The 18,197-nt window shown below is 61.3% G+C and overlaps 1 protein-coding gene across 2 annotated transcripts in view; it reads right to left on the bottom strand.

The window, feature by feature from the left end:
• Positions 1-2,929: 2,929 nt before the first annotated feature.
• Positions 2,930-18,197, bottom strand: part of CELSR1 (cadherin EGF LAG seven-pass G-type receptor 1) — a 146,317-nt gene continuing 131,049 nt past the window's right edge. The window contains exons 25-35 of one of the 2 annotated variants that reach the window (XM_025282673.3): positions 14,266-14,440; positions 10,817-10,929; positions 10,371-10,450; positions 8,710-8,836; positions 7,912-8,037; positions 7,457-7,551; positions 7,124-7,227; positions 6,848-6,997; positions 6,230-6,460; positions 5,710-5,977; positions 2,930-4,910 (exon numbers count right to left, since the gene is read on the bottom strand). In XM_025282673.3, coding sequence (XP_025138458.3) covers positions 4,886-4,910; positions 5,710-5,977; positions 6,230-6,460; positions 6,848-6,997; positions 7,124-7,227; positions 7,457-7,551; positions 7,912-8,037; positions 8,710-8,836; positions 10,371-10,450; positions 10,817-10,929; positions 14,266-14,440 — 1,494 coding nt within the window. In that variant the 3' untranslated portion in view covers positions 2,930-4,885. The remainder of the gene's footprint in view (positions 4,911-5,709; positions 5,978-6,229; positions 6,461-6,847; positions 6,998-7,123; positions 7,228-7,456; positions 7,552-7,911; positions 8,038-8,709; positions 8,837-10,370; positions 10,451-10,816; positions 10,930-14,265; positions 14,441-18,197) is intronic. The other variant, XM_044940747.2, reaches the window with a different exon arrangement.

Genomic DNA, 18,197 nt, shown 5'->3' with positions numbered 1-18,197 from the left:
TGCAGTACCACCTCCTGGGGCACAGCCTGCCCCCCCCCCCCCCCCGAGTCCTCCAGGTCCACAGTGCCACCTTCTCCTGGGCACCGCCTGCCTCCCGTGTGTCCAGGCCACTGACCGACCCTGGGAGGTCTCTGGGCAGTTCCTCCGACTCAGCTGTAGCTGTCGGCAGGGGGCGTGGCTGGCCTCTGGCTCCACCCCCTGGACTTGGGCTATAACCCCGTGACCTTCAGAGGGGCTGGGGCTGGTAGTGGATGGGCTTCCCTGCCTTCTCCCCCACTGGCGCCCTGCCTCCGGGCCAGGTCACCCCACACTGGGCATCCTGAGGGAGGGCCCGGCCGCTGCTTTCACACACTGACCCCCGTCTCGATGCAGACGAAGGGTTGCCCCGCCCCCCACACTCACCTTGGCGAGACAGACCCCCGAGCCCGGCCTGTGCTCCGCTCCTGGGAGGCTCAAGTCCGTGTCAGGGTCAGCCCCTGGGGCCCATCTTCTGCCCGCAGCCCTGGGGCTCCAGCGGCCTCTTGTCCACGTCCAGGGAGGCCTTCACGAGTCCCAGGCCTCCCAGCACCTTCAGTGTCTGCAGGGAGGGCGGTTGGGGCGAGGCAACAGCTGTGACGTGAGGGGCAGTTATTACATAGGGTGTTTGTGTGTCCTGGACGAGGTTCAGTATTCACATCTGTTCAGTGCTTTTGTCTTGTGTGGGTCCTGGAGCAGCCGGGGCTGGGGGTGGTGTGGAGGGCCGTCATTCACGTCCACGAGAGGACACCCAGGCCCAGCAGATGTGCCTGCTCCCCTCTCCCCAGGGACTCCTCGCCTTCTCAAATGCGTCCCCCACAGGAGGGCTTCTGGGTTGAGATGGAGCGCATCTGCTGCTCTCATGGCCGAGCTCTCTGAGAGGCAATTGTCCGCAGGTGGACTGAAGAGACGACCTGAAGAGAGGCCTTTGGGGAGGGCGTTTCTGGGTGGTTTTCCTCTTTCTCCTCCCAGACCTGGCCCAAGGGTGGCCTCGATCTCTGGAGTTGTGTGGCCAGCACCGGGGCGAGGACTCCTGGAGGCCCGGGAAGAGGGGCCCTGTGGGCTGAGATCGTGGGGTCCCCGCTGTTTCTCTTTGCTCCACGGGTTTTCCCCAAAGGTGGCCCCAGTTGGGTGGAAGCGCGGCAGTGCAGGCGGCTAGGACCCTGGGGGCAACCCGTCTTTCTGGACAGAGGAACCAACAAAGGGGCCCCGGGAATAAGCGCACGTGAGGCGAACCCAGAGAGCAGACCGTGGGCAGACCGGAGCCCTCACTCCATGTACGCGGACAGGCGCTGGCTCACCCCAGTTGGAACAGACCCCAGGCAGCACATGAAAGGCCCTGAGAGCAGATGGGCCGTAAACCACCCCGGGTCCCGGGCTGACCGTGCACCAGGGTGCAGGGCGGGCCCAGGGCCGCACGGCAGTCAGCCACAGAGGGACACAGCTGTGGTCTGAACCTCACTGGGTTGACTGCCTCCTAAAACAAAACCAACATCTGCCAGAGGGTTTTAACAGGACCCAGAGGCTCATGATGCAACGCTGTGTCGAGGATTCAGTGTGGAATTAGCCAGTTTACAGAGAACCAGGAAAATGCCAAGAGGAAAGAAAACAGATTTTGGGCCCCCAGATGTCCAAATTATCAAAGAATTTAAAGTTACAACCGTGCTCTATGAGGTAAAGGTAAACACTTCTGTAATTCATGGAAAATTAGACGTCTTTAGTGGAGAAATAAAAATTATAAAAAGGAGCCACGTGGAAATTTTAGAACTTAAACTTACAATATTGGAAATTTAAAAAGTCACTGGATGGACTTCATAACAGAATGGATGTTGAAGGAATCAGTGAGCTTGGAAGTGGCTCGCTGAGGGGTGGGGCGGGAGGGGGGCGGGAGGGAGTCCCGAGGGGAGGGGCTTACATATACTTCCGGCTGATTCGTGTCGCTGTATGGCAAAACCCAACATGCATTATATATATGCTAACTCAAAATGTTTTAGTAGTAAAATGGTAGTTAACATTAATTTGGTTTAAAATAAAAGGTACAATCTATGTATATATGTATACGGTTTTGATTTAGGTTTAGTTGCTTAAGTCATGTCTGACTCTTTGCAACCCCCAGACGGTGCCCTCCAGGCTCCTCTCTCCATGGGATTTTCTAGGCAAAAATATTGCAGTGGGTAGCCATTCCCTTCTCCAGAAGTTTTTCCTGACCCAGGGATCGAACCTGAGTCTTCTGCATTGCAGGCAGATTCTTTGCTGATTGAGCCACCAGGGAAGCCCAACTACGTGCGTGTGTGTGTGTGCATACACATACCTCCATATATGTTATAGTCAAGTCAAAGTAGTCAAAGTCACTCAGTCGTGTCCGACTCTCACAACCCCATGGACTGCAGCCCGCAAGCTTCCTCTGTCCATGGGATTCTCCAGGCAAGAATACTGGAGTGGGTTGCCATTTCCCACTCCACATATATGTTATATATATATATAGTTTATGTATTTAAATATGCAGGCCAAGTACTCCCAAATCCTCTAGTCTTGGGTCACCCTGTCCTCTGTTATGTAAATAAAATGATTTGAGGCTCCTCTCCCCCCGCAAAAAAGAAAAGGAACACTCATCACTAGAGGTGATCTAACCCGAAACAAACAATGAACACAGATGAACGAAGCCGCAGGAACCGTCCGTGTTCACTGGAGTCCCCGCAGGGCTGGAGAGAGAGACTGGGGCGGGAAGATTTTGAAGTGTGAGGTGCAAGGGTCTGGATGAGCAGAAGAACATACAGAAAGTTCTAGAATGGCTCCTGCCCACCCAGGCTTCTCAGCGTCCTGTTCGTGGTCCCTTCTCCAGGGCTGCCTCAGAACAGGGAGGGAACAGGGGTGCAGAAGTAGGGATGGGGCGAAAGCAGAGCAGAAGTACAAATTCAAAAACATCTTAATTTATTGTAGACTCTTTCCTCATTTGTGTTGCAATTCCAGTGTTCTGAACATTAATAAATACACATTTGTTAAAAAAAACAACAAACCCTCCAGTGTCTAGTATTTCTCATAAAGTCTTTAAATCACAAAAATAGGTTTACATTTTTCCTGTCTTAATAAAACTGACATTTTTTTTCTTTTTTGGTAACAGTTCTGATCAAATTAAAAACTAAATACATCTCAGGGGACAAAATCCAGTTGCGGAAGAATATGGGATAATATGGAGTGTTCAAAGATTCAAAAATATTTCCACTTTCTTTTTTGCTTAGAAAATGCTTCCTCCATGGTAAACATTTGAAGGTACTATTATTATTGTGTATCTTGAAAAGGCCACTCCCCTGCTAAGGCACATTTATAATTCATTTTGCTGTGAGGGCTCTGGGATCTCATTTCATTTTTGCTTGTGGTCTTGGACCAGTATCAGATAAGCTTTCCTTTATGCCACGAACAACGCTCGCATTTCCATCAGAACAACACAGTAGACGGACATCTTTGCATTTTACTCGATTCTCATCATAGTTTACAGCTTCTCATATTTGGAAGCAGCTGGGCAGATCGTTTATTTGGGCACCGATTAGAGAACAAAAGAAACACTGAAATGAGACGTGTCTGAATGATTCTGGGCCCCGTTCCACAGCCCCTCGGGCCACACCGCACCAACTGCCCGCAGAGGGGCAGTCCCAGCAGGTCCCCGGTGTGAGTTTCTCCAAAACAGCCCGGTAACCATTGAACAGTGTGGCTGTGGCTTTGTCCCTCCACACAATTGGCCATTCGAAGCAAAGTGAAGTAATTGGTCAGACTCGGGGGGTGAGACCCCCGCCTGCCTGGAGATCCTCGGAGCCTCAAAGAGCTGGAAAACTGGCAGGAAGGAATGTGACATTCTGGAAGACCTCATCCCTCCGCCTGAATCGGGGACGTGTGAACACTCGCAGTCCCGCCGAGAACAGGAGCAGACACAGAGGAGCGCCCCACCTGCAGCAGCCCCGGCCGGGAAGGGGGCCAGGGAGGCCCGCGGGGCTGAGGGGGGCTGGCCAGCGGGCCCGTCTCAGCCGTGTGCACCTGCGTCCACGCTCAGAAGGGCTCCTGAGTCCTGCCCGGTCCCGGGTGGTCCTGTCTCGGAGCCATACCCACATCCAGGCAGGTGGGAACCGAGGGCAAGCAGCTCAAATTCATCCGGGGCGGCCCCGTGTGACGCCCACGGGCTCCGGGCTCCTGGCTGGAAGCAGCATGGGAACCCCTGTCCAGCTCACGCCCTACACATGTCCCTTCTCTGCTTTCCTGGGATACCTACTGCTGGTTGCATGCCAGACTCCAGGCCGGATCTGTTAATCTGTGCGATCACCCCCACGGATCTCCCAGTGTAGAGTCAGTACAGATGCAAAATATACAGAGGTTTTTGCCTTTTCAAAGTTCCATACAAATATACAAAAGTATCTACACCTTTGCGACAAAGGAAAGGGGTTTGCTTTAAGGCATGGGCTGGCTTTGCAGACGGCTGTGGAGCTAGCTGCTGGCCTGGGGCCCTGAGTCCTGGCCAGCCGGCCTGGCGGCTCGTCTCTAGGCGGCTCTCCTGCTGGGCCCGGTCCCGGCCAGGCTGCACACGGTCTGGGCTCTGCAGTCTGAGGATTGAGCCATGCCCGTCTGGGAGTCTGAGCCCCCCCCGTGGCCTCTGGCACTTGTCACGGGGCCTGAGGGTCCTGGAGCCTCCAGGCCACTCAGGGCTTTGCGTCTGGACCTTCAGTCACGCCAATTGTGGGGCTGCCCCTGCAGGGACCCCTGCCCTCAGGGCCTCCTCCGCTGACCGCGCGGGGGCCCCTGGTGCTCTGAGATCCAGGAGCGCGACCACACGGCACCGAGGCCTGGTGGAGGTGGCGGGCTTGTCTCACGGTTTCCTGATGGTTCAAATTGAAGTTTCGTTACTGCCTCTGCGCGTGGGAAGAAGCCGGCAGGCAGGCAGAGGGTCAGCGATGACGGCCCTGCCACCCGTGAAGCCAGCAGCGGGGCTGGGTCTGAGGTCGGGCAGGGGTAGAGCCCCCACTCGGGGGATAGGGGATGCCCGGAGGCTCCACGGAGGGCAAGCTCACGTGTGGGCAGTGACACTGGCAGGCAGGGAGGGGCAGGTCGAAACTGCACCCCCGCCCACAGGGCCACAGAGACCCAGGCCCATCTGAGTGGCCTCCACAGAGGCCCACGGAGCACCACCGACAACCGACTCCTGCTCTAGGCTTAGGAAGGCCGTTCTGTTAATGTACTAGAAGACCCAGGTCCAGTCTTCCCACCTCCCTGGGCCATCGGGTGAGATGAGCAGACCGGTTCAGAGCTGGAGCCCACTTCCATGCCTCTGTGGCCGGGTGCGCCCCCACCCCCAGCCTCAGTCTCCTCAGCCACGAAATGGGTCAGTAATGACCCCAGGCCGAGGAGACAAAGCTTAGTCCCACATGCTCTCACATCCTAGAATGTCAGGGCTGGACAGGACTCAGGGCTGTGGCTGACTCGGCCCCCAAGATGGGGGTCTGGCCCACCTCCGGCTGGTTCCTCCTGACCCCCGCAAAGCTCCTCTCCTGGGTGGAAGCCCCACCATGGTCCCCAGGCCTCATCCTGGGCACCCCTGTGCTCAGACCCTGGTCATGGGCCCCCGGATCCGGCGTCCGCCCTCCAGATGGGGAGCAGAGGGGAGGCTGGCCAGGGGCCACCGCCGCCCCTCCCAAGGCCCAGGCTACTCACTCGGAGCCGGAGCCATGGGCCTGGGCGCTGCCGGCCCGCACGTTCATGTTCATGGCCACCCCATTGAGGTGCTCACGGCCAGGCTCCCGGCACGGCGTCTTGACGGTGATGGCACTGTCGGGGGCGCGGAGCCCGTCGCTGGAGCCCACGGAGGACGAGCGTGAAGATGCCGGGCTCTGCTCGCACTCGGCCAGCTTCTCCCTCAGCCGCGACTTCAGCGTCTTTTCGGTCAGCGGTGGCGGATAGGTGACTTTGTTTTTCAGGATGCCTGGGTCCGGGGTTGGAGGAGATGGAAGAGGTCACAGTCAGGCTGGCCCTGCCGGATGCTGGGACGTGGGGGACTCGGGGAGGGATAGTCACACGGGGCTGCGGGTGCGGCCGCTGGTCTCCCCACCTCGGGGCTCCCCTGTGTCCTGCGGGGGAGGGCTGGCCCCTCTTGAGCACCCCGTCTCCGGGGCCCTCTCCCCCAGGAGCAGGGACTCCCCAGCCCCCCGTTTAGGGGAGCCCAGGCCCTCGGCACCTTTTCTCTGCTCAGGGGGCTGGCTGGGCGGCACGGCCGCAGGCCTGGGGCCCCCGCTGTCCCGGGCTGCGAGGCGCTCGCCGCAGTGGTTGCCCTGCTCGTCCAGGTGCAGCTCCACGCTGACCTTGGTCTCCACCTTCAGGCGGGGCAGCTCTCCCGGCTCCTCGCTGTCGCTCCCAGCCAGGCTCTCGTCGGGCCAGCCGGCTGGGACATGGTTGCCCACGGCGTCCACTGAGGCACAAGACACACCCTCAACGTGTGGCCGCCAGCTCAGCTCATGAGCCCCACCACCTCCCACTCCTGCTCAGCTGAGCCTGTCCAGAGGGGCGCTGACCCCCGGCCCCCCGCCCACAAGCCCAGGGGGACGTCAAGACCCAGGGAGGGCTGGTCCCGACGCAGGGTCCCCGGCTGCAAGCCCCCTGCACCCCCAGCCCCGGGAGCCTCGTATTCCCTGAGTCGGCTTCACGGAATCCTCACTGGGGGGGGGGGGGTCCCACAGCAGGCCTACTTGTGCTGCGCAGATGGCGAGCAGGGGTCTGTGCTTGCCACCGCCACAGCTCTGCCCCGGGGCCGGGCGGCCACGGCTGGGATCTGCGCCGCGGCTTGGGGCTCGCTCACCTTTGGGGGTGCTGTGCACAGGGCCCTGGGCCGGGTCCCATTTGTCCTCAGCCTCACCCCCGTCGTCCTCGCTGTCAGATGAGTGCGAGGAGGCGTAGGAGCTGCTCTGCTCATCTAGGGAGAGCTCGCTGTCCGAGTCTGAGTCGTGGCCTGGGGAGGGGGCAGGTGGGGCTTCCTGTCAAGGGCTGAGTGGAGCCACCTGGGTCCAGGCCAGGGGTGGGGGCCTCGGGGCAGCCGGCCCCCGGAGAGGGAGACCACCCACCATGGGACACATACCGTGGGGCTTCTTGGAGCTCCTGGGGACAAAGGATGCGTCCGGCTCCCCGTGGCCGCCCCGCGCTGGCCCTGAGGACACGCTGAGTTTCTGGCCCCCTTCATCCCTGGAGAGGGGAGAGGGTGGGCTCAGCGCCCCTACACGGGGAGGGGGGACACGTGACTGGCCACCCAGCCTCGCCCTCACCCAGTGCCTCGTGTGTGTGCTAGGGCGGCCCTGCCGGGCCCAACCTGCGGGACACACGACGGGGTGGAGGTGACAAAGCTGGCGTTTGCTCTGGGAGCTGTCCCCCCCGCCGCCCCGCGGCCACAGCAGGGCGCCCGGCACAGCCTGACCTGACGGTGCTGTCCAGCGAGGCGGTGGACTCGCCCAGGGCCGTGCGGAACACGTCGGGCTCCTCTCCGTACGTGTTGTTGCAGTTGAGGGAGCGCTGCGGGGTGGGGGGCTGGTGAGCGGCCGAGCGGAGGCCACCGGGCCATGGGGGACGGCTCGGTCCCCTCTGCAGGGCTCCACGCAGCAGCCTGCCTGCACCCGCCAGGCGCCGGGCACAGCGGCCTCTCCACCCCTGGTCGGGACCCCCGCCGGCCTCGGCCTCAGGGGACCAAGGGCAGCGGCGGGACAGACACCGCCGTCAGCCCACTCCTCCCAGGCTGCAGGGAAGGCAGCCGTGCTCCGGTTCGGGCCTGTGACGTCCACGTGGTGGGGGAGGCGAGACCAAGGAGCTGCATCTGATCTGCGTCCCCTCAAGCCCGGCCCACCCTCCCCCCCGGGGCCCGCGGGCGCCCCCTACCGTCAGCAGGGTGGCCCTCGTGGTGGCCGAGTCATCGGCGTATGGCTTCTTCCCGGCGAGCACGCCTCTCAGGTGTTTCCGGACCTCCCTGTTGAACACGCAGTGCAGCAGGAGCACCGCCAGGCCCTGCGGGGCGGGGCGGGGTCAGCGCGGCTCGGCCTCGCGGGGAGACACCCGGCTGCGGCCACCGCGCGTGCCTGCCTGCCCAGAGACCGCGAGGAGCCCAGCAGGGCCCACACCTGGCCTCCCTGCCCTGGGCGCTTCCGATTTCTCCAGGAGGGGCCTGGTAAGGGCAGGCAGCGGGCCGCCAGGTGCCTGGAGGACCACCCCTTCCTGGGCCCCAGCCCTCGGGGCATCTGGGCCCCCAATGTCGCATCATCAGTCAGGGTCTGGGGAAGCCCTCGATGTGGGCTGTAAATGGTCAGCACTCTCAGGACACAGCGGGGTCTACACCGGGCTGGGACAGCGTGAGGCCCCTTCCAGCTGAGCAGACCTCTGTGTCCTGACAGACACAGGGGGCCGTGGAGCGGGGTCCCTGGGGCGGGGGGCTGCGAGCAGAGCTGCGTTTGCAGCAGCAGGCTCGTCTTTGGCAGCAGGACCACGACGAGGCGTTGCCGTAGCCCCGCACACACCGCGGTGACACCGGCCAGACAGCCGCGGCGTGGTCCCGTGTGTCCGGAGAGCCAGGACGCAGCCTGGATGGCAGGTCAAGGGTCTCCCCGGGGGGGCAGGAAGCAGCATGGGTGAGCCCTGACCGCCCCAGGGCCGGCCCCGCAGGGTCACTCCCCGGCCGCCCACCTGTAAGCAGCTGAAGACAGCGAAGAGGTAGTGGAAGGCGAGCGCGTCTCCGTTCACAGCCAGCAGCCCCAGCAGCCAGGTGGCGCTGATGAGCAGCAGCAGCAGAAAGTTGGTCCTCAGGAGGGCGCTGGGGGCGGGGCAACGGCTGAGTGTCGGGCATGCCCCGCCCCTCCGCTATCACCCGCCCTACCCCGCCACCGTTCCTTCCCACTGCCTCTCCAAGCATCTACCACGAGGCTCACAGGGGAAAAGGCAGGTGGAGCTTAGCGGGGAGGTGAAACGCAGGCGAGGACTTAACCAGCAAAGGGGAAGGTCTTTTCATTGGAAAAGGCCCTGATGCTGGGAAAGACTGAAGGCGGGAGGAGAAGGGGACGACAGAGGATGAGACGGTTGGATGGCATCACCGATTCGATGCACTTGAGTTTGGGTAAACTCCGAGAGCTGGTGATGGACAGGGAGGCCTGGAATGCTGTGGTCCATGGGATTGCAAAGAATCAGACACGACTGAGCAATTGAACTGAACTGAGGTAATCAAGAAGCTGGGGACCAAGGCAGGGGACGGGCCGTGTCCACAGCGACGTGGGGAGCCTGGTGCATAGGCCTGGGAGTTTCCGTGGACCCGGAGGAGGTGAGGGGCAAGAAGAGGGGTGTCAGGCCCCCATGCAGGCTACTCGCTAGGGCTCCCCGCTCCCTGCCCCCATCTTCCCAGCTGTCAGGGGGCTGGCGATGTGCACCCCTCGTGGGGTCATGGGGGTGGCGGGACCATGTGCGTTAAGGTGAGTTAAGTGCTCGGAAAGGTGCATGCGAGTGGTGGAGGAGATGGAGGGCGGTGGAGCCAATGACCAGGCTGCCCTGCGTCCCCTGCCCAGGTCTCCACCCCTCCACAGCCGTTTCAGACTCTGCTCTTCCGGGGGGTGTGCGGACAGGAGCCTCCTGTTGCCTCAAAGCTCCTCCTCGCACACCCTCCCGTTCCTGGCCCCCAGCTTGGGTCACCTGGCCCAGTGGTCACCCCTGCTCTGGCCATTTCGTGGCTCCTGGGCCCCACGCTGCACTCTCAGCTGCCGCCCTGCCTCCCCAAGGCTGTTTTATAGGTCCCCTGCCCTGGTCCAGCCCCCAAACGCTGGAGGCACCCTCTCTGCGGGGCCCCCACTCTCGCTGTGCTGCACGTCCTCTCCTCTCGCTGGGCGAGTACCTCCCCTCCTGCGGCACCAACATCACCACGGCCTGGAACGTTCCACCCCGCCCCCACTCCAGGCACCTCCCCCATCTGCTGTCACTGTCCCCCCCACCCCACCCTGGCCCGTCCCAGGTGAACGCCGGGCGTCACTGCTCACCCGTCTCCCTTCGGGGACTCTGCCACCAAGCCCCGTGTGTCCTGCACCCCAAAAACCTCTGGGGTCCAGCGCGCCCCTCCCTGGTCCAGGCTGCCATCCCGGCCCCCCGCCCCAGGCCCGCCGGGCTCAGCCCAGACACGGCCAGACTCAGCTGCCCCCTCCCCACTGCAGCCCGCCGAGCCCCACTGCTGTGACCCCGTGACCTGGCCCGGAAAAGCCAGCAGCTGACCCGCTGGGTGACGGGCACGTTCACAGGCTCTGCCCGGTGGGGTCTCAGAAGGGGCTGGGTCCAGTCCCACCCACTGCCCGGGTTTAGCACCAACTTACACGACCCGTTTTCTTTCATAATAATGGCGCTTCCTCTGGCAGGAAACCTTTGCAGACAGGACAAAAATGACTGTGTTGACCTGAAAAAAAAAAAAACAAACAGAAAATCCCAAAGTCAGGTGGCAGCCTCACGGTACTGTCACAACCCAAAGGCTTCTGAGGGTCTTCAGCCCTCATCTTGGGGGGGTGTGCCCCCCCGAGATGAGCCCTCAGGGCCCAGGAGCCTGCTGGGGGCAGATGCTGAGTGGTCTGAGTGAACGTGGATGTGGACCAAAGCCTGGAATCCACGAGTCTGAGGACGCAGCTGCATCACTGGGAGGTCAGCCCCTCCAGTCCTGTCCAGATGGCCAGTGGAGCCGGTAACCCATGGGCTCTCAACACCACTCAACTCGTGCGAGGGGCACCCAGCCTCCCGCCCCTGAGGGTCAGGGCTTCTGAGCACTCACAACTACCACGGTCCCAATGGGCCCCGCGAAGCTCCAGATCAGGGTGTCTCGAAGGGACAGCCAGCAGAAGTCCGGGTTTCCGTAGCCCTGCGGGTCCAGGCCCACCGCGAGTCCTGGACAACAGGCAGGGGACGAGTGAGGGCCGTCCCGATGAGGGGTGGCCCACAACTGGAGTGTCCCCAGACCCCCATTCAGGACCCTCCGCCCTGGAAGGCTCAGAGGAACCAGGCTGCGGGGCTGGGGGCGTGTGTCCTCAGGGCCCAGCACGTGGGAGACCTGATGGGAGCACGGCTGGCCGGGGACTAACCCGAGGCTGGGCCGGGCTGGAGTGGGGTCCACGTGGGCCAGAGTGTGGCCGGAACCATGCCTCGTTCCAGCCGAGGTCCCGGGAACCGCCTTAAGTTCTTTGGCAAGAGACTTAGGCATTAAAAAAAGGAAAGCACCCAAAACTGTTCTTAAAGCAAGTTAGAAACGTGAACGGTCTGAACTGAGATTCCAGCGCCGCCTTAGAGGAGAGGCGTTTCTGCACTGGCGGTGCCCCTGCCCAGATCGGGGTCGACCGGGAGAGGGTGTGAGGCAAAAGGGCACTGAGAGCAGCCTCTCTCCCCGTGGGCAGTCCTCGTCCTCGGAGGGACAGGCTGCCTGTGCAGGACGGCCTCCTGCTGGCTCCCTCGCAGTGCGCCTTGGGCCAGCCTGGGGCCAACAGCGCCCGTGATGTGAGCCGGGGCTCGGTGCCTCCGGCTCGCAGGTGAGGACGGCCCCACTTGGAGTGACCACGTGGACCCAGCTCTAGTCCACCGGTGCAGAAGCCCTTCGTGGGGGCTCGAGTTTCTTCTACGAAGGTCCCGAGTGTCCCAGTAGGGGCTCGGCATGGCCTCAGCCCCGTGACCTCCCATGTGGCTGCCTTGGAGCAGCCTGAATAGTGTTCCCTGAATCTCTGAATGTGGCCTTATGTGGAAATACAGTCTTGGCAGATGGAAGTGTGCTGAAGATCTAAGATGAGGTCATCCTGGATTTAGGGTGGGCCCTCGGAGAAGGCAATGGCAACCCACTCCTGTACTTTTGCCTGGAAAATCCCGTGGACGGAGGAGCCTGGTGGGCTGCAGTCCATGGGGTCGCGAAGGGTTGGACACAACTAAGCGACTTCACTTTCACTTTTCACTTTCATGCATTGGAGAAGGAAATGCCAACCCATTCCAGTATTCCTGCTTGGAGAATCCCTGGTGGGCTGCCGTCTATGGGGCTGCACAGAGTCGGACACGACTGAAGCGACGTAGCAGCAGCAGCAGCTCCATCCAATGACCGGTGTCTCAGAAGGAGGAGGAGATGGACACAGACATGGGGGAGGGGAGACGGGAGGGACGCAGCCACAAGGCCAGGCTGCCGGCAGCCCGGGGACCAGAGGGGGCAGACTACTCCCAGGGCCTCTGAAAGAGAGCATCCTGCCTACCCCTTGATTCTGTACTCTGGCCTCCAGGCCTGCGAGAGAAGAAGCTTCTGTTTGTCTTTTAAGCCCCCCAGTGTGTGATACTTTTGTCTCGGAAGCCCTGAAGTGGGAACACCTGTGCTTAAACCTCAGCCCATGCCGGCCAGGACATCGGCTCCTGAGCGTGGCCCTGGGGCTGCCCATCGGACTGGGGCTTATCTACAGGTGGGACATCATCTGTGCATGCAGCGAACTCCGTTCCCATCACAAATACTACTACGGCCCCAGGCCACGGATAACCGGCCATGGGGTACATTACAGACCAGAAGCCACACTCTAAGTTTACTGGGGGCACAGAAAAGTGTGAGTCTTTCAGCCGTGTCTGACTCTTTGCGACCCCATGGACTGTAGCCCGCCAGGCTCCTCTGTCCATGGGATTCTCCAGGCAAGAGTACTGAAGTGGGCTGCCATGCCCTCCTCCAGGGGATCTTCCCAACTTAGGGATTGAACCTGGTCTTCTGCATTGCGGGCAGATTCTTTACTGTCTGAGCCACTGGGGAAGCCTGGAAAACCAGATGGCAAACTTTAACTCTTCGCTTTGTAAAATAAGCAAATTGGCAAATAATTCCGACCTGATTTCTTCACTCCTCTTTATAGAATTTAATGTAAATAAAATCTGACATTCTGGTCTCTGAGGTTAATTTGCTAATTAAAAAAAAAAAAACAAATAATAATTGAGGCTCAGAGCAGATTGAAGATGAAATTCAAGATGAGGTGAGTGTCCTGAGTGTCCAAGCAGGACCAGGTCTTGGCTTCAGGGGTTCAGTAGATGGGCAGTGGGGGCCCCTGAAACCAGCCGCTCTGAGCCCTTGTTCTTCCCAGTCTTTGGGGCTCAGAGACCACCTGACTCAGCACCTTTCTCCCGAGCTGACCAGAGACACGTGGCATGGTGTGTCTGCCAGGGTCACTCTCTGGGTTAAGAGGGGTGGCTGCCGGCACGGGAGGCCCCACTGCCCCCCCAGCAGCCCTGGACAGAGGTGACAGTGGTCACTCAGGGTCCCTGGGAGCCCAGGGAGAGGGCTCACAACAGGAGAGCCCATTGCCCAGACTGTCCGGGCAGGAGCAGGGCAGGAGAGAGCAGAGCAGAGCAGTCGGAGATGCTGCCGTGGCAACCAGGAGGCACGATGATCGGCCCTGGCTCTGACCCCAGGGTGGCTGCCGGACAGAGGCCCGGGGCAGCAACTGCCCCTTCTCCCACTGCCCCAGCCTCAGACTCCCTGTCTGGGTCCCTAGAACCCAGGTGCTGCGAGGAGAGAGGGTGCCGCTCACCTGTTGTGATACCCGTGGGGATCTTTCCCCACAGGAAGCAAACTTTGACTTCCTGATGTTTAGAGAAAAGTGTGCTGAGGAAGTGCCACTGCTCTGTTCATTCATTAACTCCTTCTTCCATCCACCCGCCCACTGATCCAACCGCTCATCTACCCATCCATCTATCCATCCTAACCACTCATCCATCCATCCACCCATCTCTCCACCACTGATCCAACCACTCATCTACCCATCCATCCATCCATCCTAACCACTCATCCATCCATCCACCCATCTCTCCACCACTGATCCAACTACTCATCTACCTATCCATCCATCCATCCATCCTACCCACCCATCCATCCATCCACCCATCCATCCATCCATCCATCCATCCACTCACCAACCTCTCCACCCACCCATCTGTCTGTCATTTACCATGCATCCACTCACCCATCTGTCCACAAAGCGGGCAGACATGGGAGTTTTTGTCTGTTAGGTGCCAGAAAGAACCCTGAATGGCCTGAACCCAGCCCTCAGTGCACTCACACCTGACAGGGACACTGAGTGATCACACTCCTGTGAGCAGATGTGGGTGCTGGGTGCCCAGGACGAGGCCAGAGAGCTCCCCTGCCAGCAACTGGGGGCACTGACGTGGGTTCCTGCGATGTCCCGCGGGTCCCCGGCCGGGAGTGGCCGCTCTGCGCATGCTCACCTGTGACGATGGCCGGGATGCCCCAGCCCACCACGTAGTAGAAGCGCATGGGCCCCGCGTCGATGTTGCGCACCTCGGTCAGCATGCGGTAGATGTGTAGGCTTTCCACGAAGGTCCAGGAGAAGGTGCTCATGTAGACGTAGTGCAGGAGGATGGCGATCACCGTGCACAGGAACTGCGGAAGAGGCAGCGGCTGAGTGCGGCCCTCACCCTGCACGGTGGGCTGACGGCCAGGCGGCTGGGGACGGGGCGCCTGGGGGCGGGGCGGGCTGGAGGGAGTGGGGGTGAGGTGAGGTCTAGACGGCCCCGGGAGGGGCTGGGGTGGGGCCCTGGGGAGGGACCAAATCCAGCACGCTGCAAACAAGAGGGCACGCAGGTCTGAGAAAGGAAAGCAGCTCAGTGGTTTTCCCTGATTGACCCAAGTGCAGCTGAGCGCCAACAGTGCCAGCGTCTCAGGCTCCCCACGCGGAACAGAGCACAGGGAGTAAGGTGCCTGGGGGCCCCAGGACACCCGACCCCCAACCGAGGTCAGCGCCACGAGTGAGCCTAACCCGGGTGATGGGTGCACACAGTCTCGACAGTTTTTAGAAGCTAGAAATTTGTATTTTCACCTCATGGCTCCAAATTTTTTAATGTTGACATTTCATTTAACACTAAAAAATACGTATCATGGAGACAGCTCAGGCTGTGGCCCCGATGGTGAGCGTGGCCTTCATCCACCACTTGGACTCTCCTGCAGGTCTCCGCAGTCCAGGTGCGGCCTGTGAGAAGGAGCCTCAGGCCTGTGACCGCGCCATCAAATAAGAAAGAAGTCACCGTGCCTGTGCTGATTTATCGGGGCCTCTGCCTCCCACAGAAGAAAGCAGGGTGGGCAGCGTTTGTTATGTTTCTGTCTCCGGCTGGTGGGGCTGAGTGTCGGGAAGAGAAAGTCAACCTCCATAGTCGAGGCTCAGCTTCCCGGCCTCTGGGGGCCTTGGCGACCAGCCCTGAGTCCCTGGACACCGAAGGTGAGTCGAGAACAGGAGGAAGGTAGTGTTGGGAGGGCAGGGCTGGGGACACTGTGGGATCGGGGCGTCCAGCCTGAGGCCATCGGTGCACATCCAGTCCCAGGTGCCCAGGGACGAAACTTCAAGACCTCTGCCTTGGCTCAGAGCAGCCTCACCCGTCCTGCTGGGGGGAGGCTGGCTGCCCGGTCCGGAACCCAAGGCCCAGCGGCTGGGCAGCCTTCCCTCCAGGTCCCAGGAGGCTGGACTGGCAGGAGAGCAGAGGAAGGACAGATGGGGGAAGGAGGAGAAAGTCCCTGGTCACCCCTGCGGGGTCCCACAGATCCCTGCGGAGCCACACCCTCTGTAGAGCCACGCCCCTCGGAGCCACGCCCCCGAGGGTACCACCCCCCACCGCGGAGCCACGCCCCTGTAGAGCCACACCTAGCTGGGCCACGCCCTCGCAGAGCCTCTCCCCTTGAGACATCCTGTCCAATCCTCACTGCTATCTGGCCAGCCCGACCTCCCCGGGTCTCACCGTCTGTGCCAAAGAGACACTTCCGTCCCAACAGACACCGAGTTGGAGACCGAGGGCCACCACGTGACGCACGCTGAGGCCTCTCTGCTCAGTCCTGGGCAGCCTCCTCGTGAGGGGTCCCCAGGGCCCAGGCTTTTTGGAAGCCCCAGTGCCACCTGCCATTGAGTCCACCTGGGTTCTCTCCAGGAACAGAGCCCCGGACATGTGGGAGGGACCCTTTTTAAGATTAACATCTGTCAAATGCAGCACAAAGCGGGAACCCAAGCAGAAGCAAAAACAGAACCTTAGGTGATGGCTGGAGACACACCCTGTGTCTCCAACGCTGCACAGGAAATGGGGGAGTCCACCCTTAGGGACGGGCAGAGCGGTCAGCCTGGCCGCAGAGGGTGAGCCTGAGGCTGGGTCCGCCCCATACCAACCCCCAGCCCCGCTGGGGGAGTCCAGCCTTAGGGACGGGCAGAGCGGTCAGCCTGGCCGCAGAGGGTGAGCCTGAGGCTGGGTCCGCCCCATACCAATCCCCAGCCCCGCTGGGGGAGTCCAGCCTTAGGGACGGGCAGAGCGGTCAGCCTGGCCGCAGAGGGTGAGCCTGAGGCTGGGTCCGCCCCATACCAACCCCCAGCCCCGCTGGGGGAGTCCACCCTTAGGGACGGGCAGAGCGGTCAGCCTGGCCGCAGAGGGTGAGCCTGAGGCTGGGTCCGCCCCATACCAACCCCCAGCCCCGCTGGGGGAGTCCACCCTTAGGGACGGGCAGAGCGGTCAGCCTGGCCGCAGAGGGTGAGCCTGAGGCTGGGTCCGCCCCATACCAACCCCCAGCCCCGCTGGGGGAGTCCAGCCTTAGGGACGGGCAGAGCGGTCAGCCTGGCCGCAGAGGGTGAGCCTGAGGCTGGGTCCGCCCCATACCAACCCCCAGCCCCGCTGTGCAAAGCACAGCTGGCTCGTGTGTGTGCTCAGTCATGTCCGACTCTTTGCGACTCTGTGGACTGAAGCCCACCTGGCTCCTCTGTCCATGGGCTTCTCCAGGCAAGAGTACTGGAGTGGGTTGCCATTTCCTTCTCCAGGGGATCCTCTTGACCCAGGGATTGAACCTTGCGTCTCCAGCATTGGCAGGAGAATTCTTTACCACTGAGCCACCTTTGACCCATGGTTGGCGCAGCAGAATGAAGAAGGGGGAAGAGACTGGTGTGCTGCCTTATATCACATGAAAAGTAAACCCACAAAACCACCTTTGGGGGGGGAAAAGTCCCCATGTGCCAGAAGCCGATGTTTTAAAATGTAATGGGACCATACATTCAGGGGCTTCTGCACCAAAGGTACTACCTTTTCCAGAAACAGAACAAAGGCAAACACTAATGCACAATAAATCATTTCAACCTGCCAGTAATCTGGGAGATGAAAACCTCGCCTGGAGAGGGGACTTCAGTTTACAGAAAACCCATCAAAACCAGGCACGGCGCCAAGCCCCAGAATTACGTGCACGGCATTCCTCTTATTCGTGCTCACCAGCGCATGGAGACCATTCGGCTCCCCTTCCAGGGGCCGGTGAGTCAGAGCTTGAAGCCAGCAACAGCCCCTGAGCGTTTCTCACGCCGGGTTTGGTTGCGAGGAGTGGCCCGTCCCCAGCTCTCCGTCCCTCTGTTCCGACCACTCAAAGACACCCTTGAGGGGTTTTGCCCTGAGTCACGCAGCCCCCCGCCCCCTGCCCCCGGCTGGCGCAGGGATAGGGACTCGCAGGCAGGGAGAGGTGTGCTGAGCCCGGCAGGTGCAGAGGGGCAGCCCAGCCAGTCCAGTGCCCCCGCCTGCCCTGGGAGCCTGACAAATACGGGCCCGTCCTCTGTGCCAGGACTGGAGAGCTGCCAAGGTCATCATGGAGCCCTCTCAAGGTCGTCTGCTTGGACGCCCTGTCTCTCTCCCTAACACCCTCCTCCGGAGGGTCAGAGAAGGGAGAGCGCTAACCTGCAAGGGCCCCCGGGCCAGCGAGCCAGTACGGCTGTGCCTTTTTCCTAACACTGCATGCTCTCCGGGCCGTCCACGCTCACAGACACGCTTCCTCCTGCAGTGAGGGCTGGTCCCTCACGCCCAGCTCTGCTCTTCCTAAGGACCGGTGTGTCCAGGCTCACCCAGACGCGCCCCCTTCTGGACACTCGAGGCATCGCGCCCCCGCCCCCTCCCTCCATGTCCGCAGGGTCCTGACCCCTGGCCCTCTCCTCCTGCTCCGGTCCTGGCCGCGGCTCCACCCCCCACACCAGGAAGATGCCATCCTGGTGCCCCTCTGACCTCCAGCCTCAGCCCTAGCCACCCTCTTCCCTGTCACCACCGTCCATTTACCAAAATGTAGGCCTGGCCATGGCTGTCCGTGGCACAGGGCTGCCTGCCAACAGAGATGACCAGAGATCCGGGCCCCTCCCACCGGA

The sequence above is a fragment of the Bubalus bubalis genome, chromosome 4 (assembly GCF_019923935.1).
Source record: "Bubalus bubalis isolate 160015118507 breed Murrah chromosome 4, NDDB_SH_1, whole genome shotgun sequence".
In the NCBI taxonomy this organism is placed as follows: Eukaryota; Metazoa; Chordata; class Mammalia; order Artiodactyla; family Bovidae; genus Bubalus; species Bubalus bubalis.
This window is presented reverse-complemented; position numbering and strand designations above follow the sequence as displayed.